Source organism: Opisthocomus hoazin, chromosome 3 (genome assembly GCF_030867145.1).
Source record: "Opisthocomus hoazin isolate bOpiHoa1 chromosome 3, bOpiHoa1.hap1, whole genome shotgun sequence".
NCBI lineage: Eukaryota > Metazoa > Chordata > Aves > Opisthocomiformes > Opisthocomidae > Opisthocomus > Opisthocomus hoazin.
The window spans coordinates 38,003,968-38,031,931 of NC_134416.1; the positions used below are offsets into that span (position 1 = coordinate 38,003,968).

At 41.0% G+C, this 27,964-nt stretch overlaps 1 protein-coding gene across 2 annotated transcripts; it reads right to left on the bottom strand.

The window, feature by feature from the left end:
• Positions 1-1,555: 1,555 nt before the first annotated feature.
• RDH10 (retinol dehydrogenase 10) lies at positions 1,556-27,951 on the bottom strand. 2 transcript variants are annotated; one of them, XM_075416006.1, is made up of 7 exons: positions 27,404-27,951; positions 26,641-26,879; positions 6,917-7,015; positions 5,382-5,527; positions 4,891-5,022; positions 2,809-2,961; positions 1,556-2,008 (listed from the first exon to the last, which is right to left on the bottom strand). In XM_075416006.1, exons 1-6 carry the CDS (start codon positions 27,690-27,692, stop codon positions 2,838-2,840), a joined length of 1,029 nt encoding a protein of 342 aa, XP_075272121.1. In that variant the 5' UTR covers positions 27,693-27,951; the 3' UTR covers positions 1,556-2,008; positions 2,809-2,837. The 2 variants fall into 2 exon arrangements, with proteins under 2 accessions (XP_075272121.1, XP_075272122.1); XM_075416007.1 differs by having other exon boundaries at positions 1,556-2,961; positions 26,641-26,876; positions 27,404-27,950.
• Between the last annotated feature and the right edge of the window lie 13 nt (positions 27,952-27,964).

Here is a 27,964-nt window from a genome sequence, read left to right on the forward strand (position 1 = left end):
CATAGCATTAAAGGAAACTCTCAGCATCATGTGGTATCTTCAGCAGTTTAGGGTAATCCAAACAGGGGAAACCCCAGTTTCCACTTGCAGCCACAAGTCTTCTCTTCCTCCTTCGCAGGAGTCACCCATGCTACTAGGAAGCCACCAAGTCAACAAAACCCCCTCTTGGATAGGTGACCAGCTTCTTTATGTGGTGTTTTTTTAAAGTGTGACTAGAGGTGACAGAATTTTCAGGATTGTTTCTAAAACAGCTCACCTGTATCAGGAGAAACAAACACTTTGAATTTGTTTCTCTGGAGGCTTGAACTGAAATTAAGCTCAAGTCTCCCATTCTGCGAGACAAGCACTATCCACTTTCTTAGGCTTGGAGCCACAGCTGTCTCCAGGGATGCTGTGTGCAACAGCTTTGATATGACTTGACAAACCAGAATAATGTAAAATGAGCCTCAAAGATCCTCCCCACCAGCACTTATCAGTTCTTTCCAGATCTACCAGGTACCTGGTATCCCCTTTCTCTGTATGTATCTAATCGTCTTTTGCACAGGAGATTAAAAGTTAAGGGTCTGAACGAGTTTTAGAAACACGCTCACAGAGCTCACCAGTCATGAGCCACCCTCAGCCACACACTTCAAGAACTGAGAGGGACCGGGATATTTCTGGAATGGTAGTAAATTCAGAGAAACGAGGATGACAATGTATTCGATAATTAAAGCAGACCCTTACAAGCCCTGAAACTTGCTTTTTAAGTAAGTCTATAACCACTGCAAATTGGCCTGATGTTTTATAGAAAATTAATACTACTGGTCAGCTTCTTATTTTTCCTTTTCTGTCAGGCTAAAGAGTGTCTTGATTATCAATATATCAAACTTTAAAAGTTGCATCTTAGTCTGAGACAACAATATAGACCGAGACATCTTAGAAAAACAAATGTGCATTAAAATCATGCTATGTAATAGAATGAAATTTGTTGTACTTGCTCTTAGTGACTTTGCTGTAAGAACACGGGAGTTAATTTGGCCCTAGGGAAGTCATTAAGAGGCTTTTCCAAAAGAGCATGGAATTTGAAGTAAGGGTTAATGTAAACAATTGCTTCTACTTTAGATTAATTTCTAAACAGGCTTAGTTAGCAACACTATTCTTCACACAGATACGGATTTCTTTTTGTATGTATGAGATGTATATATGTGTAGTAATAACTGCAGCTGCACTGAAACTACATTGACTTTAATTCATTTAAACTGCATCCACATGTGGTCATTTTTATGCAGATCTAAATGAAGGCGCATAGAAAAACAAAATGAATATTCTTCAATAGCTGTTTGACCAGTTACTTCATCGATGAGTTTAGAAACTAGAGAAAAGTCAGCTCCTAAAGCCTAATTTCACAGCACTTACTGATAGACTGAAGAGATTACACTGTAAACCACGTAGCCGACAAAGTAGATACAGGAACTGAGCAATAAATATTTGAACTGTCTTGATACTGAAGAGCTACGGGACAGGCACAAGTAGTTTGCACTAGTTTCGTCTTTCAAGGAAGCATTACAATCACTGCTTTAAGGAAAAGGTGGCTCACTTTAATAACCACAGGCATTGGTCACTATTTAACACGACATTCTAAAAAAGTAATCACAATTTGTCCGATAGTAGTTTACAAGTGGATGGTATACATTAAGATACAGAGGTAGAAGTTCACTTTTACAATGCTTCACTAATATAGATTACCAAATTATTCAAGGCACAAAATTGTTTGCTTTACAAAAAATACTGTAAAAATGTCATTTCCTGTTCTACAATGTGAGTAGAACGCCAAAAAAATCTTTACACCCTTCCATATTCCGCATGTAGAGTTGCATCAGGAGTTCTTCTATTTTTCCTTTGCTAATTATTGGCATCTGACCAGCACTTACATAAACATTTTGTATCTCAGCTGAGCTGCTTTGTCTTTTAGGCACAAGTCCAGTTACAGAAATTTAATACAACAGCTTCCTCAGGGGGTGGGGGAACTCTGTCGGAAGAATGAGGAGGAAGAAAAGAAACATAGAGTCCATAATATTAGATTGGACTCTGACATATAGAGGGAAACAGAACACAGCATATTTCAAATGAAGTGACTTGAAAAAAGTCAGTTTAAATCACTGACTGCACTCCTAGAAAACCAGATGCCCAGTAAAAGTTTGCTCTGAGAGTATTTGAGACATTCATTTGCCTTTGAATCGGCAGAGATTTACAAATTTATTTTTATCTTTGTTTAAATAGAACACACACGATTGCTACAAAAGAGAATTACACCACAATTTGGCCATGCGTCCTTTAGAGAGCTTGGGTGAACAAGTGAAGGGATGCATTCAGAAACTGCCATTGAATTTGCTAAAAGTTCACGAGCAGTAGCTTCAGACTGGAGATTCCCTCCCTCCCCCTTCCCAAATAACACAGGGAAAGACAAACAACTTCTGAAACACTGCATCTTCTGGTTGGAGACAGCTCTTGCAAACCTCGGCAGGCTCAGAAGAGACACCACACAGTGCATCCCCACCCGAAGCAGTATGACTAGTTTACTGTACATACAGTGATATTCTAAAGGACAACGATGGCAGCTACACATTGTAAATTCACTTTGCTTACCTATCACATTTTCCAAGTACTCTAGTCAGTTTTATTTACAGTATATAAAAAAACCCCATTGATTTTTAGAGTTCAGTACACAGGTTTAGGACCCAGGAGAATGCCACAGTAAGATGTTGACATTTGCATCTGTTAGATGCAAGTGCACTTCGCAATTCAGTCATGTGACGTTATCATATTCACCTCTAAATGTTAGTCCATCCAAAACAGTGTTAAATTCCATTTTTTGCTTCATTGTTGTTTGTAGCCTGTTTCCTTTGAGCGATGAAAGGGTACATACACTTGTCTGCTCCCAAAAACCGGTACATGCACACAACTGCTTCAAAGGGCAGAATACTGTGAAAAGGAGGTTATAAAGCTGTTAGAAGACAGTATAAAACAAAACTTCTATTTACACTGTGTACTTGGTCTTCTTAAAAGCAACATCATAGCTATTGGAGAGGCTTGCTAACAGACTTAAGGATTTTTATTTCACAGGGATGCTTACAGGGAAAATAGAAATTCTAGGGTCCCAACCACACAGGCGAGCAGAAAGGAGGAGAAAGCTGCTTATTCACATGCCTCCAGCTTAGACCAGATTTCCTGCCACTTCCTCACAAGCAGTGTGATAGCTTGTTTTAAAGGAGGGGGGCAGGGGGCAAGGGCATCACAGAAGGCCTGCTAAAAGCAAAGCATCTGCTCAAGGCCACATCAGCAGAGGTCATTAGACATTCAAGATATTCTTGAATGAGGGATTAGCGTTAGTTAATGTCATTCTTTGATCACCAGCGACAACATAACAACCTTGACAAGTTCTAAACTCAGTCATCCATCCTCAAAAAGAGAGATCCAAACTAAAGAGAGCAATTTCCCTTTTCCCCCTCCAGATAAAATTCCAAGAGGTGACTATGTGATGGATACCTGGCTACAGATCCTCTCCTCCTTCCCACATCCACAAAATACTACTTTTATTTCTAGCATACTAGTCAGGGGCTCTACTGAAGGACTAAGATGGGATTTCCTCAGCCCCTGGGAACAGTGGCAGCCACTCGTTCAGTGGAAAGCAATGCACAGAATCTAGCCATCAGGAGTAATGACCACTGAAGCACAAAGAAGTAGATGCCACTGGTACAGGTGTCCTCACTGCCAGCAGTACCGCTTGTGCAGTAGCCACTGGAGGGCCTTTGATCTAAGTGCTGCTGCCTGGGGCATGGATTAGGCAGAAGCTTTGATCTCCCTGTTGGAAGCTAAAGTGTTGAACACAAGACAACCCAAAAGGCCTTTGATGTGACTACTGCTGCATAAGACACTGCTGGTGCAGAGAGCACCCTCTGCGCTTCTGGTTGAAGAAGCAAGTTCTTAAAGATGCTGACAGTGGCCTTGATTTGTTGGCAGAAGAGACACATCCATACTTTCTTCCAGGAAAGAGGTGGGCATCGAAGGCTCTTCTGGTCTTTGGTGATCCCATCCACCACGAGAGCCTTGAGGCAGAGGAGCATCACTGCCTTGTAGTGGAATAAAAATCACCAAGGTTCTCAGTTTCAACCATCCCTCGCAGAAGGAAAATAAGACAATGCTGTATTTTAAAGGTTCCTCCTACACACTACAGATTAAGAAAAAAACCTCAGACAGCTGTGAAGCTGTTCTTTATAAACTAGAATGCAAGTGATGTTGCATCAGTGGAATTGAGCCAACTACGGTATTACCCTGCATCACCAAAATGTCAGCCTTGTTACAGATTAAACAGAGTTCCCATCCAAAACCTGTCGGGCGTTAGACAGGGCAAAGGAGGTAATTCCTTTAAATAGCCCTTCCTCCAAACTCAGACTCTGAAAATTGGTTCCGAATGTGCAGAGTTTCAGCTTCTCTACCGTATCTGTGCAAGTCCTAGAGAATCTGCAGGCAGGGCCTCCTACACACTAGTTCTACAGACAAACAGGTAAAGGTTCCTTTGCTGGAAGGTGCCTCATGGCCTATTCCTAAAGAGGAACCCAAACAGTAGAAAGAAAATTATCTTGAAAAGAAAACAGGGATCTAAGCAGAAAGGAAGATACCAGAAGGGTAAAACAAGGATGCGTAATATACAGAATCCCAGTTTTATGGAGCTTCCCAAGCAAGCAACCTACACTCATGCAAGCCAAGGAAGAGACTTATGAATTCTAACACAATAGCACCCGTGGCCTGTGCAGGTGGGAGAGTGTTTATATCTGGAAAGCGGACACACTCATGTTTTTTATCAGTATTCTGTAGATTGTACTGCCAAGGAACTCGCATTTCAGGTCCTACCTTTTCATGAAGGTGACCATATACATGAGACGAGGTGTGCAGATCATTGGCTGGTCTGTAAGGATAGCTCTCATAGCCTGCTTCACGCAGTATTCTGGTTTCAAGGGTGGAAGGAAAGGCTCAATTTCTTTTCTGAAATATTTGATTAATACAGATTAATAAGATACATGAAAGACTGCAGACCTCAGTGAAGAGTTCATTACCTCACTTTCTTTGAAATGCCTCAGCAAAGACAAAGACTTCAATTTTTTTTATATCCACTGTTCAGTTACAAAGACTATAGTTCAAAACTTGTGTTGCCTAAGTACAAAAGGACAGAAGATACTCACTGAATTCAGAAAGTCCCTTTCTGGAGTCAGGATTACAGATCACACTAAAGTATATTAAAGCAGAGATAATACTTATTTTAATATTTTTATGGTAGCAGTTTAGCTACCTTCAACTACTTTTATGATGCCACAAACACTGGGCAGCAGAAGACTTTAACTCACCTGATCCTGCACCCTCTGAACATTCCGGTATCTACAAGATAAGGGCAGACTAAAGTTGTTTTGATTCCGTCCTTTTCAGCAGCCTTCAGTTCATGGCTCAAAGACTCATGGAAACCTACAGCTCCAAATTTGCTGGCACAATAATCCTGCGTTGGCAACGAACAAGGCAAAAAAACAAAAAGGCAACTTAAAAAGGACAGATCTGAATCATGTTCAAAGCCAAAGCATATCTGAGGTGGTACCGCACAGATTTTCAAAGCAACAACAAAAGACACCCACTGAACAGAGCATCACATCAACTCATTTCTCACTTTACTTTTGAGGCAATTAGCACAGAACCATGAAAGCAGGAAATCTGAATGTAGGAGGATATTACCTTGGATTCAAGTCTTTGAATCAGTCAGGCTCACACAGCAAGTTATTCCAATTACCAGTTAGCTTAATTTTAAATGTTACAACAAAGGACTGAAATACCTAATACTACCTTGGGTCACATTTGAAAAAGCTTGGAGAGTTGGCAGGGTGTAGATGTAAAAATTTTAAATGCTTTATTTTTAAGGTTAGTTTCAACAGAAAACATAATGGAGATCTGAGTGTATTATTTCATTTTCAGAAGAGGATATAGCTTGCGTATCTCATAAAAATATTAAGTTCAGCAACACAGAAAAATAATTGCATAGACAGCAGTAGCATTCGAGTTTTCCATTGGATGTGTTCACCTCTCCTGGTGGTCACACCCACAGTGTAGGAAATTCTTTGTAGTTTTCTCGAGATGGTAAAACAGCCTTAAATTACACTAGCTTCATCAATTTGTTACGAAATGCTGCAGTTCAAGCCCCTGGCCTGAGCCTTACCTACGTGCAAAGAAGCCTGTGCTTATGGGTAAAATGACCATTATTCTGTTAAACACATGAATTAATTTTCACTAACTGAATGCTTTTTGTTCACACTTGCGTTTGTGCTAATGACCCAAAAAGCAAGATAATAGGCTCTAATCCTAACCTAGCTTTATGTACCAAACAAGTCTCACAAACTGGTGTTCTCAAGCAGCTGCTGGCAACTAGACAACCTAAAACTTGTAACTGGGAGCCTAGTATAGCAGCTGAGACGTAATACTCTCTCTGGAAGGAAGGCTGGCAGCCATTTCCTCACAGAAATGGAAAACATTACTTTTGAAAATCCATGCCTTTGGCTTCAAGCTTAGCACTGAAGATCTTGACAGGAGTACATAGGTGGGCACCTTTCAGGTTCCTAAATCTAGCAGGTAATTCAAAGATCATTTAGCATTTTAAAACCCTTAACCATCCTAGGCTTTCACTGAAAGTGGCAAGTTCAGCTTCAAAGTAGGTGAATATGGTGGCTGCCTGAGTCCTGCGGATCCCACTCACAGGGAGCCATGTGTTGATATGATAGTCAGCACCATAGCTTCCAAGTATCTTTGCAGATTTGACTTTATTTTCTCTAGGTGATAACACAAAAAAAACTTGTCCTAAGCAAGAAGTGCCACATTTATTGTTAGTTACAGTCTAACAAACCTCCACTCCAGCAGTACTGAACAATCCCAAGGAACTTGCAACTGTCACAATGTGTCCATGATTCATTTCCAGCATCTTGGGAAGAAATGCTTTAGTGGTCTACAAAGAAAACAAACAAACAAAATAAAAAACCACACCATGAACATACTACATTAGCGATAACTGTTCAAAACCTCTATCTCAGTTTACTATCAAGAATTTAGAAGTAAGATCACTGTACAGGTTTTGAATTTCTGAGTTTGTCAAAAATGCCAGCAGAAAATCTACAGCTTGTTTGTGAATTCAGACAGCAAGGCAGCAAGGATTATATCTCCAGAAATCCTAAGGTTAAAGGATCAATTGAGCTCAGACGTGTTTATTTTTCTGCAAGAGACTAGTTATCAGAAGGAGATAATTTGACCCTAAAAAAAAACGTGACTTCCATTTTAAGACAGAAAAAGGAATGCAAAGTGTTTAATTATGCCACCCAGCATATTTGTGTTAAGACCAGTGCCAATTATAGTTCTAATTACTGACAATGTGTTTTGGAAGTTATATATGGTTAGTTTTATTCAATTAACTCCTCATCGTGGGCATTACATTAAAAGAAATACTGGAGGCAGTTTTTGCTGGATGTTACTTTTGCATATAAAATACAGTAAATACCTACTAGTCTAAATTACTTTCCATCTTTATTAATATCCATAAGCATTGCTCTAACTAAAAAGACAACATATACCTTTCTATTATCAACTCCTTAATTTAAGAGTTTCAAAACAAATAAAAGAAAACAAAAGCAAGTCTCGAGATGAAACTTCGATTTGAACCTCCAATTTTTATGCTTGGATTATAACAAAGTTTGTTTCTGTTTAAAAACCCAAGTCAGAGTTAACATGTTCAAAAAAATTAAGTTTTAAGAAATAAATTGAATGCACTTGCTAGAAGATCACCTCTGCTAGAATACCTACCTTTGTCATGTCTATTTTCTGAAGCTGACTCATCGCTTTCCTTTTTTAAGTAAATATTAAACAGAGCACCACATATGCAAAAAAAAAAAAAATCAATGAAGTAGTAAAATGGTATGTGTTGTTATGATTTACTTCAGCTTCTAGGTTGTCAGTGTACTCTGAGATCACTTTTAAAATGCCAAATAACTTCATACAATGCTTCTTAATCACAAACATCCCTAGTTAATATATAAATCTATTCATGATAGAGCTATTATTCTATTCTAATTCACTCGGTACCATGAATATTTAATCCTCCAGAAACCTGGTCGTCCCATATAATTTGGATGCAAACACAGAGCATGCAAATGCCCCTTAAGTATTTGCTACTTGCTTAATTGCTGGTCTGAGTGGTGTCAGCTGCATTCTTAAAGAGACGTGCAAACTACAGCTGAATCCATCTAATTCCATTCTTATGCTGTCTGCATTTTCCAATCACAGACGTCAGGACAGTTTTGCTCTAATGATTTTCACATGTTCTTGTACAACATTTTTGCCTGCAGGTGTTAAATGACTAATCCAGACCTCCTAACACCACACAAAAGAGTGTTTTCACTGGACAGCTGGCAGATGATAGAAGATTAACAGACCTCCTGACTCCCTGCCTTTTCTACTGTTGATTCATACAACTCCTAGATTCTGTCATAACTGCATAACAAAGCTAATTATAAAAAATAATCGGAGAGCAAGCTGCCTGACATTTGTTTCTGTCCTCATACAGGGATCTCTAAGCCTCTTATGCAGAGCCTCGGACAAGAATTTAGCTCTCTGTTAAACTAATCTGTGCCAGGCACACGAAGTTTCAGCCTCTCTTCCCATGTCGCATGGCAACAAAGCCCAGCCATCACAGGGCAGCACCATCTGAAAAGGCAAGAGGCTTCGCTCGGACAGCACTGAAGTTTTGCAGCATGTTACTTATCTGCAGCCTGCCTTATGCACCCCAGCACCGACGGTGCGTACACTAGCCCTGAGCCTCCACGTCATCCCCATCAGGGATCCATGCTCCCAACTCAGTCTTGCTAACAATTTACTCCCCTCTGGAGCATTAGTCAGCTCCATCAGCAGTTTCCACTTACGTCTCAGTTATCTGTCCACATCGCATTGGAATGACTGATTGCCACCTCGCATTGCCAGAAAGCTTGATAATACAGACTGAAGCTCTGGCTGGAAACCACAGCAACTACAGAAATGAACGGGCACTCTCCTTGGAGTTTGTCTCGGGGCAGAGAAAGAAGTGAAAGAAGTAGTAACAGATTTTTTTTTTTTCCCCCCTACCACTTTCCAGGCATGAATCAATGATTTCTTCCAAGAGGTAAACAACAGGGAAGTGCACCAAGCTTAGTCGGATTGGCTTTTATATTGGCTTTACTGTAACACTGTTCTGAGTATGATGAACTGTAACTAGGTGTCCATAAATGTCTATATGTATCTATGGCTGAAGAAAAGGAGAATTTTCACAAGAGTATACATAGACATGGGAAATAATACCCAGAGCAACTGCAGAGCAGCAAACTTCAGAAAGTTCAGTTTTAAGCATGCTAGACTCCTTCAGAGTATGAAGATTAAAAAGACTGAGTTTTCAGAGCCTGTGGCTAAAGTAACCCCTTTCACTCAAGAGGACATCAGCACGTGACAAAAAAACCCCGTTGAATTGCTGAAGACGTCACCCAAAAGTGTCTTCAAGTGCAGACTGAACAACTCCCAGCAGCAGAACTACAGTCACTCCATGTAAGTCATCTCTTAAAAGGCCATTTACAGCCACATAGGAAAAACACAGCTCCTCTGCTCTGAAGACAATTAGCAGTTCATGGAAATCTTTGCGTGAAACCTCAGTGTTCTGAAACAGCCTGTTCATAGCAGGCCCCTGTACTTTGTCACGGGACTTCATCCCACAAATCCATTTAAAACGTGAAGCTGAGGCAGTCTATAAAGACAGCACAGCTACCATACGTACAAAACTTAGCAGCCAGCTATCAATGTCCCAGCTAAGCGGATGCCAGAGAAAGTCATCGCGGCCACTGCCATCCTCCAGCCATCTGCTGCAACTGGGAGCCAGCCCTTGAAGATGAGCCCTGTCAGAGGCAGACACACCCTGCGGGGGGGATGCATTTCCAGCCTCAGAGTAAAGGCTTGCCCACTGCTTCTCCCAGCCTCCTCTTGCTGGGAAAAACAATCCCAAAGCGAAGTTATTCTCTTCCGTGGTATAAGCAATCCCCAAATAAATCAGTGTTCTTACTGAGCTCCTGGCACAGCTCACTTTCTTGATCACAGCGGCTTCCTTCACACTCTGGTCCCCAGTTTTTCTGCATGTTACATAAACCAGATCAACCTAGTTTTGGCTTCAGCTACATCTGCCTACCAGATCTGATGTCTTCTGTGTGCTTGTTGTGCTGTTGAGAAACTAGTTAAGAGTTTGACCGGTTCAGGGGCAAGATGCCTCCTGGGTGGCCTTCCCATCTGGAGTTTGTCTGAACAGGTAGCACAGCCCACATTAGTCTCCCGAGGTGATGCATGGACACGCTAATCCTCCATAAAAAAAAGTATTAGAAGATACCAAGCAAGACATGTGGTATTGTCCATGACATTAGAGGTCATGAACCAGGACCTCAAAATAATTCAAATCAAGTGATTTAATCAAACTATCTGCCTTCTGGTTTGATCCTTTAAGTTTCAGTTTTACCTCTTACAGCTGCAGAGGAAGACTTTTAACCACAACAGTTAAGTACTTAAGTCAGAGCTGGGTCTTTATTAATGACAAACATAACACACTTTTCAACACTGAGGAGAAACCAGTAAGTAGAATACAACAGACGAAAGGAATTGTGTTGTGCCGCATCAGGGTGAGGAACCAGGAAAGTTATCCAGTGTTCAACATCAAGAAATTAAAGTTAAGCATCCCTTTCACTCAGAATTAGCTTTTTCTTTCTTTTTTTATTTTTAGAAAAAATGAAAACCCAAAAGGCATAATGCAAACGTGTTTTCTAAGCTGCAGTATAGTTTAGATACAGCAGCTAGGTAGGATACATAGAACATATGAAGTTGTTCTGAACAGAGAGTAGAGCTAGTTTTTCCAGCTAGTTTAAGGTTTTTGGAGCCTAGAGATCAATTTGTAATCCTCTAAGCATTTTTCTCTATGCTTCTGAATATACCAGTACGAACAAACTATTCCCAGTAGCTGTAACCAAACATCTATTTCATGTGCACACAGCTTTAATGACTTATTTCTCACAAGTGTGAAATTGAGCAAGCATTTACATGTCACTTCATAGCTTTCATAATCTGTTCTCAACATTTTGGTTTACGGCAAATTAACTTCTAACAGTCTAGCACTTCTTCCCTCCCCTTCCCCAAATTCTTTAGTTCCATTCTTAATGAAACAAAACTCAAAAGATTGTGCAACACAAAGAGCAGCACAGCTGCAATGTCAAGACAAATTAGTCTAAATACAGCAAATGAGAATATGAAGAAATACTGTGTTTGGGAAAGTGATTTTTTTAATTAAATTTTGGATTAATTACTCAAAGTAGAAAGCAAGCATCCACAGAAAACAATGTTAGCTGTATGCAGCTCAAGACAATGGATACTGAATGCAGAAAGCACACTGAAGTGGAAAAGCACTTGCTACCTCGTGTTTAGAGTTGTCTTTATATCAAAAAAAGAAACAGAGTGGGTACCAACATGTGAGGTCCTTTAAGTTTCTATTTTTCTTCTGTAAATGTTCAACAGCCCTTTTAAACTATTTTGATGGTATAAACAAGCTGCTTTACTGTAAGGCAGAAATGCCTTTATGCCAAAGCAATAGCTCATTTACTATATAGCCCCTTCAGGTAAGGAGGATGGAGCATGGTTATTTATCTGGGGCTGATCAAAACAGGTGAGTTTTTACATTGCTATACTTCTCCAAAACAGTTAAGACATTTCCTCTCAAGCCACAGCTATTCCTGACTGCCAGAACAGCTGCGTAACATTGCAAACAAGTGCAACATCTGGATAAATGTACTGGCTCATCTTCATGTTAAACACTATTCAGCCATACCCAAGAAGCAAAATTGGTGAGATTAGTCCAGGACTCATCCAGACAACTCTGGGGACTAAGGTACCAGAGATCGTAAAAGACTGCTGCCATGTGTGTTAGCTAATCCTATAGCTGCTATCATGAAGCAACGGACCCAGCAACAAGAAAATATTGTTCTAAATTTTTTGTCTGAAATACACCTTATATCCTCGCTCCTCCTCAGCATGGATGTTCAGCCTCTTTTCTTCCCATTCTTCTTCACGGACCACAGGACACGCTGCAGATTCTCCTGCTCCCGTGTGGGATAGCATGTGTCCACTCACTCCACCATGGAATGAAATCCAGAGATTTCCCCATGCCCTAATTTCTCTTTCCACTCCAGTAACTGGGAAGGAATGTACAAAGGTCTGACAAAATAGCACCTCTAACTCTTCTGCAGACAGGCTGTGGCAGCCTTGCCTTAATGTAGGTTTGTCCAAACTGGGTAGTATAGCACTAATTCACTACTGTATGTTAAAAAGGAGAGGTGCCTGAAAGCCAGAAAAAACCCACAGCAAGCTTATCAGTAGACAGCCTGAAGTTATTTTCAGTTTTAGCCACACCACCCATCTTATTTCAGAACATAATCACTTTAAATACATTTTATAAGCACAGGGTAAAACTTCACTTACAGGATTACAGTGAAAGCCATCACCAAATAGTTTTAGATGAAGCCTTGAAAGTATACCCTAGAACTGTGTAGCTCTCAAAAGAGAATTTATTGAAGTTAGAGGCTATACTATCCAAAATGCCTTCTCATGCACCAAAGCATGCAGTTAACAAGCCTGGATTTAACCATTTATTTTCCTTCTAGCTTTTTTATTTGGTTCCAATCAGAATGGAGAGTAATTACTTTTCATTTGCACTACCATCTCTATTATTTTTCCCATATTATCTCTAGATCCTGCTTAGATTCTATTATGCAGGCATCTCTGAAATATTAGGTTAAGGCAAGATCAGTAACTGTACTAAGACTACGTGAAAACACCAAGTATTGAGTTGAACACCAGAGAGACCGCAGAGTACAAAGGACATGGCTCTGCTAGTAACAGGCTGAGTACAGAAGGTAGACAGCAGTCTACCACTGCTGTTGACCTTGCTAACATAAGGGACCAAAGCTGTACTTTAAAAGAGCTCAGATGTCTCTGCTGACTGTTTTCAAGAAGTGCTGGGCCCATTCTGGATAATTAGCCACTGTCTAAGTAAATATTTGAATAGCTGTGGAAATTAGTGCTATTTTTGATATTCAGTTTCTATTCTCAAGAAATGATAATGAAAAATAGGCCAGAATTACTCAGTCTTCCTAAAGTAATGAAGTAATAAAGTAAGTCACAGATTTCTCTGGATTGCTGATGGATCTACCCAGATCCTTTCAGAGCAAAAAGTATCAGGAGATACACGACGTCCTCAAGCCACGCTTCCATAGACAGCTGTATTAAAAGCATGAAAGGAAACTATTCAAGGATTGCCCTCCAGTGTGCCTTGGGCAGGCCCTACGTCCAAAACAAAAAAGCTAGACCTTCCAATATTTCATTTCGAAAGGAGTCCCTTAGTTATTTAGCTCCTGGCAGGCAACACAACCTTCAATTTCTCACTAAAGCTTTATTTGTCCTTCACATAAAAACCCACTGTTTTGGGGCCATGGGGATTCCTCTAATATTGAACTGCAACAGCAGTTAATGCTTAACATACAGGCACAGTAATAATGTTACAGTTGCCTTGCAACCAGAAGCTCATGAAAGAACGAGATAGACTTAAACAGGAGTCTATAATGATGACGAGTAACAAGGAAGTAAAGCCACACACACCAATACTTTGGCTATCCTACATATGGAGACAGAGTGAAACTACAGATAAGATCTACCTGGGTTAAGAGGTGAAGGTAACAAAATAAAGTAAATACCCTGAAGAATTAAGTCACAATGAAAAGCAACATCAGTTAATTTAAAACTGTTTTTGATTTACAGAGAAATAAGCATCTTTTTTTCTCTCTCCAACTCTGCATGAAATACTGCTTTGAAGTACCTGAAGTCTTAGCTTTGTAAAAACATAAGCTATTACTTGAACCACTTGCTTTTTAATTAATTATTAATTAATTCATTTTAGTAATTAATGTCCCTATTTTCTCCACCCTCACGATGAATCCATACACATAAAACCTCCTGCTTCTCAGACACATTTAATAAGCTGAGAAGCACCAAAGTTGTATAAAACTAGGTTAAATCCTATTTACTGAAGTTGTAAGTGGGTTTGTTAGTAGTAACAAACGTCTGTCATGACATTTGCTAAAGAACAAGTATGTTACAGTCTATGTTTACACTAATACCTTGTTTAGCATCTGTAGTATTTAGGGTCCAGTTACAAAATTTATCCAATTTTCAAAGCCAATAGTTAGTACTGTTTCTGTGAATGGTTCAGTTCTTGCAGTGGTTCCTCTTACATGGAGTCAACTCATGCTGAGTATCTCAGAAGAAAGCTGAAACTGAATTAAGTAGTTTCCTTAATCAGAACTTAGTGCCACAAAGCTGTTTACAATGGGTAGACAGCAAAGATAAGATAAGTAATGCTATTTAAAAAAAAAAAAAAAATCACAGGAAACTAATACCACTAGTTATCTCTCAAACATTAATCATTGATTTCCACTCTTTACTACTAGAACTAATTATGCCCTGCCTAGGGCGACTGAACACTGCCTGGCTAAATCACCTTTTGTATAGTTTGTTAACACGACTTAGTTGAAAAAGCGTTTTGTCTACAGAGAGTGGGATATGAAAAGTGATTAGGGCAGAACATCGCAACAGAAACTTTTGTTACTGTTGCCTTATCATGTCACTACATTGTCTCCCCTTCCTCCTTCTTTTGTGGGCTTCATTTCCTGTGATCTTACCCCAAATTGGGTAACTAAGACTACAGCTTTGTTCTCCCTCTCATCTGAAGTGTAGCTTAGGCACTCAAGAACGCCACCTAAATAATACAATTCCTGCTTCAAAAACTTTCTTCTTGAGAGTCAAAGTGGGAAAGGTATCATTACCGAAGTTTTACAGTGGTCTGCTGCTAATCAAACTCCCAGCTCTCTTACATAAACCTTTTCTGCACCCCCACCATTGCATCACTCTAGATTTTGAGAGCACCTTTACATAGGGCAGGGGCTTAGGCACATGTAACGCAGCCAAAGGTGGCCCTGATTTCTGCTTAAGAACACTTCACTTCTGTTTAGAGGCCACTACTTTGTATGCTTTCTGGGCATGAAGAAGTTCAGGTATTCAAGCTGAACTACTCTTGTTATTTCTCTACCAGCAACTGGAAGTTAGAGCCTTCATGTTATTGGTATGCAGTCTCCATCTTTCTGTTCCTGGGAAATTTTATATTCTTTGTAAAAGGAAACAGATTTTAGATTTACATGCTTTTTAAATTACTTCTACCCTCAGATCTCAGGCCTGTCTCGTCAACTTCTGATCTTTCTAATGACTACACACCACCAACCACTCCTGTGGAAGCATCTAGCTGCCTTTAGTGGACATGCTTGTATATATGCTACCACACATGCACACCAACTTCTCTACTTTCACCTGTACTTGCAAATATCACTTTGTTCATGTATAACCGCTTCATATATATGCAGCGGCATACATCATTAATTAATTAATGTTTAAATCACTAATTGTATATTTATACCACTTCCCTCCAGTTTTTGCAAATCTTTGATTTCATGTTGCTATAAAAAATGAAGCACATTCTCACAGGTTGACCAGAGAGGCTGTGTAAATCTCCACTCTTGGAGATACTCAAAAGCTGTTTGGACATGGTCCTGATCCACCGGCTCTAGGTGGCCCTGCTTGAGCAGGGGACTTGGCGTCCGGAGGCCCATTTCCACCTCCACCATTCTGTGATTCTCCACTTGAGTCAAGTACACCATCTCCCAGCTCAACAGCCCATTCTCTCTTCCTCGCACAGAGGAAGAAGTTCATAAACCAGCAGAGACCTTGCACTCCTTGTCCCTATGTTAACTGCAAGATTATCAACACAGAATCTTAACTAACTGGAAAGGATGCTGACGCCTCTGCCATCTCTCTCCTGTATCTCCCCTACAGGAGCTCTTGCCTGCAATAAATTATCCTGCTCTGTCTGAAACAGTGTCTGTTCTACTTCCATTTGTCCTTCGGTCTCAAGTCATTTCAGCTGGAGAGAGGGTCCAATGAAGCGGTGCAGAGATGAATTTCTTGTGGAACTAACATATTTTCAGCTGAGTCCAGAACATACTCATACCACGCTGCTTTCAAGAACTAACGATGTTCCCCTGGCTATGAGATGCTGTCCAGTAACTACATGTCCTTCCCAGCTTCTAAAGGGTATTCTGAGCCCTCACAGACAATTCTGCCTGCTTTGCATTTTAATGGCTTTTAAAGCTTGGACAGAGCAATCATATTGGATTCTCAACAGCCAGCAATGAACAGGGAGAAAGACGGTGTCTCTGCCTAAGCAATGTAAAAGCGCAGAATGTAAGTTGCCAATGATGCTTGCTGTGGATTTCAAATGCCAAACTAATCTAAAAGCTGAGAAGGATTAGCAGTAAGTAAGATGGCATGGTAAGAGGGCTGTTGGAGGCCCAGCTATGTGTTTAGTCTGCCTTAACACTGCAAAACAAGCAAGATACAAGTCTAGACTGAAGTGCACCTTGGGAACAAATGGAGACTTCTCCAGCCAGCACAAAATTAAGGCATAACCAAGCATGAGAACTGAAGCTTTCTAAGTACTCATGCTCAAAAGCTGACCTCTTCCCTCCTGCCCAAAGACATGTGATTACACAAGTTGATATTTATTCTCCACAAATATTAGTCTTATTATATTCTCAGACTATCATAGTTACCAAACCACAATTACTATTCAATTCAGAGCAAGTATTACATGGTTGGCAGCAGCCACTGAGAAGTAACATGCAGTTTAAAGAAAGTGAATCCTTCTGCTCGGCCCTAACATGTCAGCATTTGAGCTTTCCACATACTCAAGACTATCACAGAGCTCCAACATGGCTGTGACAGCCCAGTTATGCTCCTGTAAATTCGGGAACTTACATTACAATCCCAGTAGATACCACGACCAATCTCGTATTCTTCCACAGGCAGATCTGTCAGTAAAGACACCCTAACTTACATTTATTCAAATGTCAGATTTGAAATTACTTCAGTGTTTGTTGGCCAAGTGATACAAGAAGTCAACACATGGCTACTCCTTTCCACAAAAGCTGGTTTAAGCTCTGTTGAAGTCAAGTGACTAGAAATTCTACTTTGTTTATATACTGACAAATGGCCGCGTCAAAGGATTTGTAGTGTTTTGGAGCTATGTTGACATTAGTGTAACAAACACATTAGCCCCTCACCTTCATTAGCACAAGTTTGCAGCAAATGTCCAACCATTTGGAGAGCAGTTATTTATTGCCAGCTATTTGATAATCTTGACAAAAATGAAAACATGCCCCTATGAGTCAGTGAAAAATCCACATAACAAATTCATTTTACAACAACTATTAGATAAGAGCTCAGAATATTCTGTTCAGTGAACAAGAACACAATCCAACTTTGAAACACACATTTTTCTCCAGCTTGCCATAAGCTTAGTCATCCTCTGGAATATTTAGTAAAATTTGGTATTTTAGTCTGCATGTTTCCAAAAAATTACTAGAGAACAGTACTGTCACAACTACTTACGGAAAATACGAAGTCATCATTCATGTTTTACAATTTATGCAACAGACTGTTCAAGAAGTGGCTTAACAGAAGAAGCCTGCCTCACATTTCATAGATACCTTAAGGCCAGTACCTCCACAGCACTGCAATTCTATAGTACTTGCATGCAGATGAAAGCTGAGTCACTTTACTCATCCTCTCCAACTCATTAAGTCATTGTTTTGAATCAATTACTTTATAAAAAAGAAAGTGATTATGCCATAACTGAGTATCTCACAAGATGAACAAGAAAAGAAGGAAAGCTTCCCATTTCACATAACAGTCTTAATTAGTGGAAACAGAAAAATAAAGAAGATATTACAATTGAATGGAAATTTATCTTCAAAGTGTGCTGAGGCAACAGTAAGACCCCAGAAGGCCCCAGCTTACTACGAAGTCATTGACTAAGAAACAACATTTTTAAAATGCATGGAGATTAGAGGTTTTTTAAAAAAACAGAGGGTCTTCCTGCTTCATGCATCTCAAAAACGGGTCTGCAGAAAATAAATGGTCTTCGCAGGTAAACTTTTTCTTCATAAGCCAACAAAGGTTAAAATGACAAAAAAAGTCCAGGCAATACAGCAACCAAAAGAGCAACTAATACAATTTTCAAAGATTGTACTTGCACAGGCTTTTTAACCAAACTACTCACTTTGATGGGGCTGAGTTTTCAAAGACCAAGAGATACTTCCTTCCTTTGCCTGCCTGTGGAAACTATGCTCATTTCCCACAAGCTGAAACACGGCTCTGGCCCATTTTTTCCACATTCAAACAGTCTTAGTCCAACTGCTTTCCACAGAAGTCAGACAGCGCAGTAGGCAGAGCGATTGTTGTTCTCAACGGTATGCAACAGTAATCATAGTTTTCTGAAAACATCTAATAATGTTGTGTTAACCACTGTAGCTTATTTGCCTTGCATCGATACTAAGTGACCTTTATCTAAGGGTTTTTAATAGTGTGTAATTTAAACACTGCAATCTCTTTAGAAGTCAAAGTTGTTACATTCGGACTATCACGCCAGTGGTGGATTTGCTATACCTTGGAGCCATTTATGACTATTTAACTATTTAGAGCCTGTAAATCCTACTCCAGAAAGTCTCTCCAAGAATGAGGTTTCATTAGACAGCCGCAGAGGTCCTGTTCACAACTATGCGGTTTTATCCTGTTCCTCCTGACCCTTTCCCAAACACACACACACCTCACACACTCTGGCTAATGCAACTCTGAAATGTTGATGAGGTGATTCTAGCCTCTAAACAGAAAAACTAATCAACTTGGACAAGAAAATTAACAGCTTTCCTCCCCGCCCTCTGGACAAGTTAGTGAGCTAAACTGGCTCACCCAAGGATCAGATGAATATCCAAACTAGTGCAAGTTAAGATGCAGATCCAAGGGGTGGTCCCACGTGACAGCTCACCAGCACTAAGCTGCCTTGAAGGTTCATCCTAAGTCAACAGAAATTTTGGATGAGTTATTTTTAAGCATACACTTAAGCGCTTTTCCAAACCAGTGCTGAAAGGGGAGTGCTCGAGAAGCTATCACACAAGTTCAAACAGATGGCAGGAGTGACCAGCACCAGGGCACATTTAGGTGCAGAATTCAACAGCCAAACAAACTTGAATTTCAAAAGGCTCACACCAAGTCAGCCACCTCGGCTCCGCAGCTGTTCCGGCATTCCTTGGCCTACCACGCCGTCCCATCCAAGTTGTGATAACTCACTCATGTCAAGTGTTAATTTGACTGGCATATAAATCATTATACTAATATAATTATTTACAAGAACCAAGTGTTCATTCAGAAGTGTAAGCACAGATGTAAATCTCTCCCACGTTTGTGCCATATCTTCTTTCAAACTAAACCCTCAGAAACTGAGATTCTACCAATCTCAAAGTCTATGCCTACTCACCTATACCGCAACTGCATGTTGAAAGACATTTTCTCTTTTTTTAAAAGACCAAGACGCCTACAACCACAGGTAAAAGCATGTAGCATCACAAGTAAATCAGCTTCAGTTTGGCTTTGCAGAAAGACCTCTACCATTTTGCACAAAAGACAGATGGGTGTCAGTAACTCAGTTTTACCATCAGTGTGAATAGCCAGAAAACCTCAAAGGTCAAGGGAGCAAGGTTTATCAAAAGAGTGATACTCTGGCTTTTACACACAGAGGATTGTGGAAAGGTTTAATACTAGAGATACGTAACATAAACCTTCCTTCCCTCCCCCCAAAAAAAATCCAGAAGTGAAATCAAAGCATGAGAAGCATTGGGAAAGAATAATACTTTGCAGCTGATAAAGATAAAAGCAGAAAAGATTTTAAAAGTGCTAAAGTGGCAGGGATGGTGCTAGAAAACATAACATTCATCTTTCTTCAACCTGTCTAGTCAGAGTAATTGATGACACTGAGAGCTAGGGAAAAGGACTGATCACCCACACAGATCAGGTAAGACAGGTCTTAGGCAGTGATTCAAACGCTGGGTTAGCAGGACACTTAGCCAGACCATAATTAGGATTGCTTTTTTCCACAGCTGAGCAGGTGAACATGCTTGTCTTCTAGAATTGTGCTATAGTCACTTGGTTATTACAGAAAATTAATAACATAATGAGATCTCATTAACTTCATTGCTTTTCATAAGAAAAAAAAAAAGGCAGATGTTACTTGTAGATAGAAGAATCTGGAACTTTAAACTCTGCTGCTTTCCTAACCTCCACAGAACAAGGAAGGCATACATACAATCTTTTAGACCAAGTATTTCACCAAAAGAGTGAAGAGCCACTCTCTCCACTTCTAGCAAGGTTAGGCACCATGCTGGCAAAAACTATCGCTCCATTCAGAGTTTTCCTGTCTCCCCAAATCCTTCATGAGTAACAGCATAATACCAGACCAGAGTCAGTGCAGCAGCTTTTGCTTATTCAGCCAACCTACCTCATTCCATTAGAAGCAGGCATTTAATGATCGCCCTGATCGCTCACCCAGGACCATTTCTTCACAGTACATCAGCAATCCTTGAAAGCATTCACACGGTTTGCTGACAAGCCACTAATAATTAATACTTCAAATATGTTTCAAACAGATTGAGAAGTCTTGGCATGGTCTCTTCAGGAAAACTTTCTCTTTCCTTAATGGAACTTTCACATTGCTTTTCTGTGAAATATATTACTGTTTTCACCTAAACTCTTCAAGCTTCACATAACACATGGAAGTAACTAGCTGATCACACCCTATGCTACCATCTTGGACACCGATCTACAGGCAACAAACAATCCACTGGTCACAATCTGAGAATCTCTATTTTCTGTTGAGAGTCTAAGATCCATGCACCTTTCAAATGGCACAGCAAATTAATTTCCAAAGTATGCCTGAGGAAGATGTCACAAAAGCTCAGGCGTAACTGAAGCTGTTTAAGGAAAACATTCTGAATGGTCATTTTTGATTCATTAACTGACTGGAATGAAAATCAAATACTTTATGTCATTAAAAAGAAGGAAGGGAAATGCATGAATTCAGCTGCCATTTGAACAAGAGGTCAGCATTCTCCACCATGCAAGGAAGAAGTCTAGCACACAAAGTATGTGTAGGAAGGTTGGTGCTGTGAGTAACACATTCAAAGAATCTTCGATACGGTTTTCCCACTACCCTGATGGAAGTGTTGCTAATTAAACAAGTCAAGAGTGCTGTAAGCTGTTTTGTTCAGACTCCTTGGTATGTAACTACTCATTTATCATCAAGATACCGTAGACAATGGAAAACCATAAATGAACAGCCTCAAGAGACCTTAGGGACTAGAGCTGAGTAACTTGTGGAACAACTACAGCTCGGTGGGCAGCACTCTAGGATCCCAGTTGTAGGTGCTTGAATTTGTAGGATTCCTACGCAAGGCAGATGCAGGAGCGCTTTGCATAAAACCCCGCTACAACCCCATCCCAACGTGCTTAATGGTACCTGCAGACTCTTCAGGTAAGTATACTGTCTTAAGAGCCATTTTTATCCTCATCTATGTCTACTCTGAAACAAGATTGCTTTTACAGCCAAAGCTTAGACATCCAAGTACCTAACTAAATGGTTTGGGTTGGTGCCCCCCCAAAAAAGGATCAGAAAACTGAAAAACTTTCGGTGATTTTTTTGAAAACGATCACTACAACTAAAACGTGACTACAAGACTACAATTGAAGATTGCATGCTGGTGACAACTGTGCTTGACACAATGCTAGACAAGCTCCTGTTAGACCATAAAACAAATCTGTGAGGAAAGCTCTAAGTCAGTAGTCTTGTGTCCACTCAAGCTCCAGAAATATATATTCACCCATTTATTTTCTAAAACTTGTGTTAAGTACACTCCTTTATAAAATGAGAAAGGGCGGTTTTCTAGAGCATGCATCAGGAAGATAGTATTTTCTCCATTGACAGATTCCCTCTATTTTCTTGACAAATGAACCTAAGAACACATGAACTTCAGAATCATACCAAAGCACTTCTAAGTACAACTAATATAACTACTTCCGTAGCTAAGAGTATGACTGCTTTCTACTTCATATTCACTACTCAGCATGCTACCACAGTATATGGAACACATGTGCTGTCCAGGGTAATTTACTAATGGCATGCAGTCAGAATCATTTTGCAAGATAAGAGTTAGTTTTGATGACACTTTTTGGATCACATGCACATGTTTTACTTGTACTTTATCCAACTAATTTTTCAGAAAAAAGTCAAGAGCTTGTAGATTAAACTTGCTAAGTAAACTTACGCATCTTGGAATACATTATCATGAAATAAAAAAAGAAATTTCAATTAAAGCAGCTAATTCCACTCATGCAAAATGCTAAATGTATCTAGCTGGTCTGTCGGTAGAATATTGTGCCTATATTTGATCACAGACACTAGAACCCTAGAGATGAAAAATCAAACTGCTCTGCCAACAGGCCACAAGACTCAGTATGGTATAGTTGCAAATAACGTAACTTAAGCTGTCTTTTCTTCTGTACAAGATCCAGTGTGCACACTAAGCACAACACTTTCATATTTAAACTAAACAAATCACAGGCATAAGTGAGCTTTATTTAACACCAGGGAGCTTGAAGAAATTAGAATAACAATATGTAAGTATTGATACATTATAGGTAACTGCAAACCATTGTTATTTTCCAAGGCTTTACCAATCCTGTCAGTCTAATTAGACTGACAACTACAGCAGCTGCATAAACAGGTATTTGATTTAGTAACTCTGCATTAACTTTCTTTCCAAGGTACATTCAAGTTTTAGAAGTTATAGACTACTTACGAACTTCTCAATTACTTTAATAGTATCTCCCTCGCTACTCTGTATTTATCTCTTCCTGTATCAACATCAGGCCACCTAAAAGATTTGTTCAATTCCTACAAAGACAAGAATACCTGCACAATTTCAAAAAATCAAGTAGTTTGTGATCAAACATAACTACTCTGGTTAAGACAGCAGCACACAAGTCTTCAAGCTCTGGGCTCCAGTCTCTCACTACACGGATTTTTTTTTTTTAAATAAATATGACCGCGATGGAGCTGAATGCTTTTGCTTCCCCCTTTTGGTAAGTTGAAGAGAACTCTTCTAGCAGGAAAGCTTTAAGCTGAAAGTTCTGGAGGATCCACATGATAGGGAAATGCTGATCACGGAAGGTCTGCTGTACAGAAGGACCTTCATGTCACAGAACTTCAGACGCCAATGACTACCACCTTGCCCCCGCCCCTCCATGAGTCCCACTCAACAATCAAATCTAGAAGGATTTCCCAGGTACTAAGCTAATGTACAATATTAAAACCTACTTATTCAGCAATAGCATTATTCCTCCAGGAAAAAAAAGTGTCAGAGTAGGTACAAGAATCTCACATTGTCCTGAAACAAGAGTTCAAACGGTTTTATTAAATACAGTTCCACAACCTAAACCACAGTATTTTGATACTTCACTTTAGTTTTATTGTAAAACCACAAGAAAGACAAACTGTTATTCCTATATTTGCTTAGAAATGATTACACAACAGCTTTATCGTACAGTGTGATTTAAGATTTTTCAAATTCGAATCCTGACATATCACAGAAAGAAAATTTCCTAGCCTGCAGAAGTTCAGTTCCAGTAATTGACAAGTGCAGCCAAGTAAGTAATTATTCTTGCAACAGACTGGCAGGAAAGATAGTGTTACATTCCTGCTATAGTTTTAGGCATCTGCAAATTATAGTAAACCAGATCTGGCTTGTTTCAAACCAGGAATGGATTTTGTCCCTACGTTTTCAATATCAGAAGCATTCAAGTTATCACAGCATGAAATAACAGGTTTTTAATACTGCAGTGGATTTTATGCTGTGGAAATTGCTACACGATGCAGTGGTGACATGTTTATACAGAACACTCATAGGAAGGATTATACAAATCATGAATGTCAGCAAAATGGAAAGCATCTGTTTAGGCTGTGGCATGCTGCTAAAGCTCTCTCGACTGCCAGTTTCCGATATGGTACATAGCCCAGTTGGAGTCACAATAGCAAACCAGCGACAGACTTTCATGTCACCGCCTACTGCAGATGTTGCGCAGCCTTCAGACTGTAGCTGCTAACGTAAAGCAAGCTCAGATCACCTGCATTGTGCATAGAGCGCGGGCAATCACTCTTATTTCAGGTGTTTCAAGGGGACAGTACCGGAGCCCTGTTTTAGGTTTTTACATAGAAGCACACTGGGGGCTTGCTCAAGGGATGAAGAAGAATTTCCTGCGTCACACAAAAAAAACCCATAACCCCAGAAAGTATACTTAACTACTGAAGCAACATTACATGGAAGATCCATGTCTTTGTAAAATCCATTTACAGCTTTTTGGACGAAACGCCCTCCAAGAATAGTTAAAAGCCTACATAATGCTCCAGAGTATTAGCTTTGCTTTTGGACCACCGGTTTAGCTGACATGGAAAAGACTAGCTGTACAAGACTTCACACATCTAGACACATTGTTCTATTTAAGTCAGCACTGACTTGCATCAAAAAAGTTGGCTTCAAATCAGCTGATTCAGATGATATCGTATGAATTAAGTACTATTATTTTTAACAGAAGTCCACCCACTGTTGGTCAAGCCAACGTTTTCTGGGATGATGAAGGGGAAGACAAGGAGAAAAGCTTTGCCAGCATAAAAAAAATAAAAGGAAAAGCAAAGCAGGACACCGGATTTGCAGGAAGTGTACATATGAACAGATCCTCCACTAAATATAAAGGGTGTTGACTGCTCCTTAGAAGTTTAAGCCAAGATCTCAAGTTCCACAGTGCAGATCTAACTATACCTTCTTGGAGTGGTGTTTTTTTTTTTTTTTTAATTTTAAAGTCACTTCACACTGTAACGTTGAGAGATGAATGAAACTGTTATGGAAACCTAATCATAGCAATACTAGACTCTTAAGTTTAGCTTTTCTGTTACTGTAAGAGACTTTGAACACACAGAGGGTGCTTTAAAAAGGTCTCTGAAACAATGTTGTAAATAAATGTATGACCTAGGCCTGAAGGAAGAACAGCTGGAGAATTTAGAATCCTCCCATATTTTAGTTCATGGTGATGTCATAATTTAGAGTTCTTGGAAACTCTGTCAATCAGCATTTAAACCACATCAATAACAGTCATTAAATCTAGCGTACATCTCTGTTTACTTATGTATCAATTTAACTTTTACCAAGGGGAACAAGCAGAGCTCTTAGCTGTAAGAAGTCATACGAACTTTCTCAGAACTCTTCAGACTGCCTTAAAATACACTTTCAGAGTTTAAAAGAGTTTCTAAACACACAATCTCATGTGCACTGAAGTTTAAGTATTCTCTCTGCAAGCTTTGCAACACATTGGAAGAAGACTGCTCTGCCATTAAGTGTTTCACAGCACAGATTTGAAGGGGCTCCTTCAGGGTTATGAAACAGCATTTCACTTCTGCGTTAAAAAAGTTAGGTTTGGGAAGCCCTTCTAAGTTTTGAAGATGAGGCATTTTAAAAAAAATTATTATGAAAAGGTAAGAACAGCCAAAGAAGGCTTAAGTTGAAGTATATTTCAGATTGCTTAATCCTTTGATTGTTATGCAAGTGTATTTCATAACCTTATTTGAAGGACCAAAGAACAGTTTTAACACTAACAATGGGCTCAGTCTGACAGCTAATGCTAACCCGTGTGTGCATCATGCCCTCCTTCGACATTTCAATTTATGTAACTCCACACTACAATGAGTTTAAAAATAAACCACACAGGAAAACAAGGTTTAGACAGACAGAAAGAGTAAGATCACATAGCTCGCTCTCCCTGATTAGCATTTGCTAGTTATGGAGACAATGCCACCCCAGAAATCGTATTAAAGGTTTTCTTACTTCTGCTGCCAGCCCTCAGAGAAAGCTATGAGGACAAATATGCAGGATTCCTGAAAAAGTGTTCTTGGCTTGACTTATCGAGAGATCTTTTTCGCCTTCCCTCCCAGCCTTCAAAAGGAACAATTTGCCTCCAAGGCAATCCAAGCAACATTTCCAGCAGGAGTTTTATAAGTTTTTTTTTCCCCAGAAATGCGCACATTTGCTATTGCAACCATCATTAAAACAGCATCTTTGAGCTGCTAACGTGCTGGCGTAAGACTATGAAGGAAGGCTGAGAAGTCATTCATTAACAGTAACAACCTTTAATCAGATTCAGAGGTTATGCTTGCAAAGGATTTCACGTCCAGGGCTGCAGAAAAGGGCACTCAATTTAGAACTCTGGATTCTAGGAAGATACAGTTGATTTAAAACTATTTGTTAATAACTTTAATACCCACCATTCCTGTTAAACAGAACGGTAAGTTAAAAATAAGAAACCCACAAAGTGACGAGCTTGCAAACAAAAGGCAGCAAGTGCAAAACTCTAGGAGATGGGAGTTAGGCAACAGCAGTTAATTTTTTTAAATTAACCTGACAGGAAGAGCATCGGAAAGGAGCGTATAGTTACCCAGAAGTGAGCATGACAGTTGACCATCATGGTCCTCTCAATAAGCTCATCGGGACACTCCAGAAGATGGTGCCCGGAGACCACACCGGCATTGTTAACCAGGACGGACACCTCGCCAACCTCCTTGCGGACCCTCTCCGCCGTCGAGTAGACGTTTTCTCTTTTGCCCACGTCACAGGTGTATGTGTAAACCTGCAAGCGGCAGTGGGGCAGCGCGTCTTTCTCTCCATCTCCAGCTGCTAAGGAACACGGACAAGAGAACAGAGAGGGGAGGGAGGAGGAGAGATAAAACCCTTACTTGTGTTTCGCCGTGCGAACAAACAGCCGAGCGGGAACGGCGAACGCGTTCCCAACCAGGGTAAAACTTCTGTTTACTTTGGTGTCACCGCGGCGGCTGTTTGCTACCGCTGCCAAAGTGGTTTTTTTAAAAGGAAAAAAAACACAACAAAACGCCAAACCACCGCAGGTTTTAAAGCCGCAGTCCCAGGCTACGCGAAGGGGGTCTCCGCTCCCGAACAGGGAGCCCGGGCCCGACGGGGTTTGATGCCACCACGCCCGGGGGTCTCCGGAACGGAGCCGCTCTCACCTGCCCGCCGACGGCCGTCGGCGGGCAGGTGAGAGCGGCTCCGTTCCGGAGACCCCCGGGCGCGGAGCCTCGGCCACGCCCCCCCCCCCCCCCCCACCACCACCCTGGGGCAAGTGAGAGGCAGCGCCCGGGCCCGGTCCAGCCTTAGCAACCGGGCCCCATCAGGCCGCCCCTTACCTCCGGGGACGGCGGCGGCCGCCTCGGCCATCTCCCGGTAGATGTGGCGCACCATGCCCGCCGTCTCCTCGTTGCTCTTGGTGTTGATGTCCCACAGCACCAGCAGAGCCCGTCGCCGGGCGAACTCCAGGGCGAAGAGGCGGCCCAGGCCGCTGCCCGCCCCGGTGATCAGGCACACCTGCCCGGCCACGCTCTTCTCCTTGGGCCTCACCAGCCACTTGGCAGCGGCCAGCACGAAAGCCCACAGCACCCGGAAAGTCACCACGAAGAGCTCCAGCACGATGTTCATGCTGCCGGACCCGGGACGGGACGGGACTCCGGCGGCGCGGAGCCTCCCCCCACCTGGGGCCGCCCCTGACCGGGACCTCCGGGCCGCGAGTGAGGGAAGCGGGCTCCGCTCCCCGCGGGTCCCGGGCTCTTCCCCCTCCGCGCCCTGCCTCAGCCACGCACGCCAAGGCGGGAGCCCGGACACGGCGCTGCCCGCCCGCTGCCGCCTCCCCGTCCCCGCACGCCCGCGGCCCCGCTGCTAGCCGTAAGCATCTTGCTCGCTCGGCCCCTCTA

Bases quoted from the DNA above. Each gene is read 5' to 3' on its own strand.
- RDH10 (XM_075416006.1), bottom strand. From the start codon at position 27,692: ATGAACATCGTGCTGGAGCTCTTCGTGGTGACTTTCCGGGTGCTGTGG. The intron at 26,880-27,403 runs GTAAGGGGCGGC...CGTGTTCCTTAG, and splicing joins GGCCGCCGCCGTCCCCGGAG to CAGCTGGAGATGGAGAGAAA. The intron at 7,016-26,640 runs GTAACTATACGC...TTTTCTTTGTAG, and splicing joins ACTGTCATGCTCACTTCTGG to ACCACTAAAGCATTTCTTCC.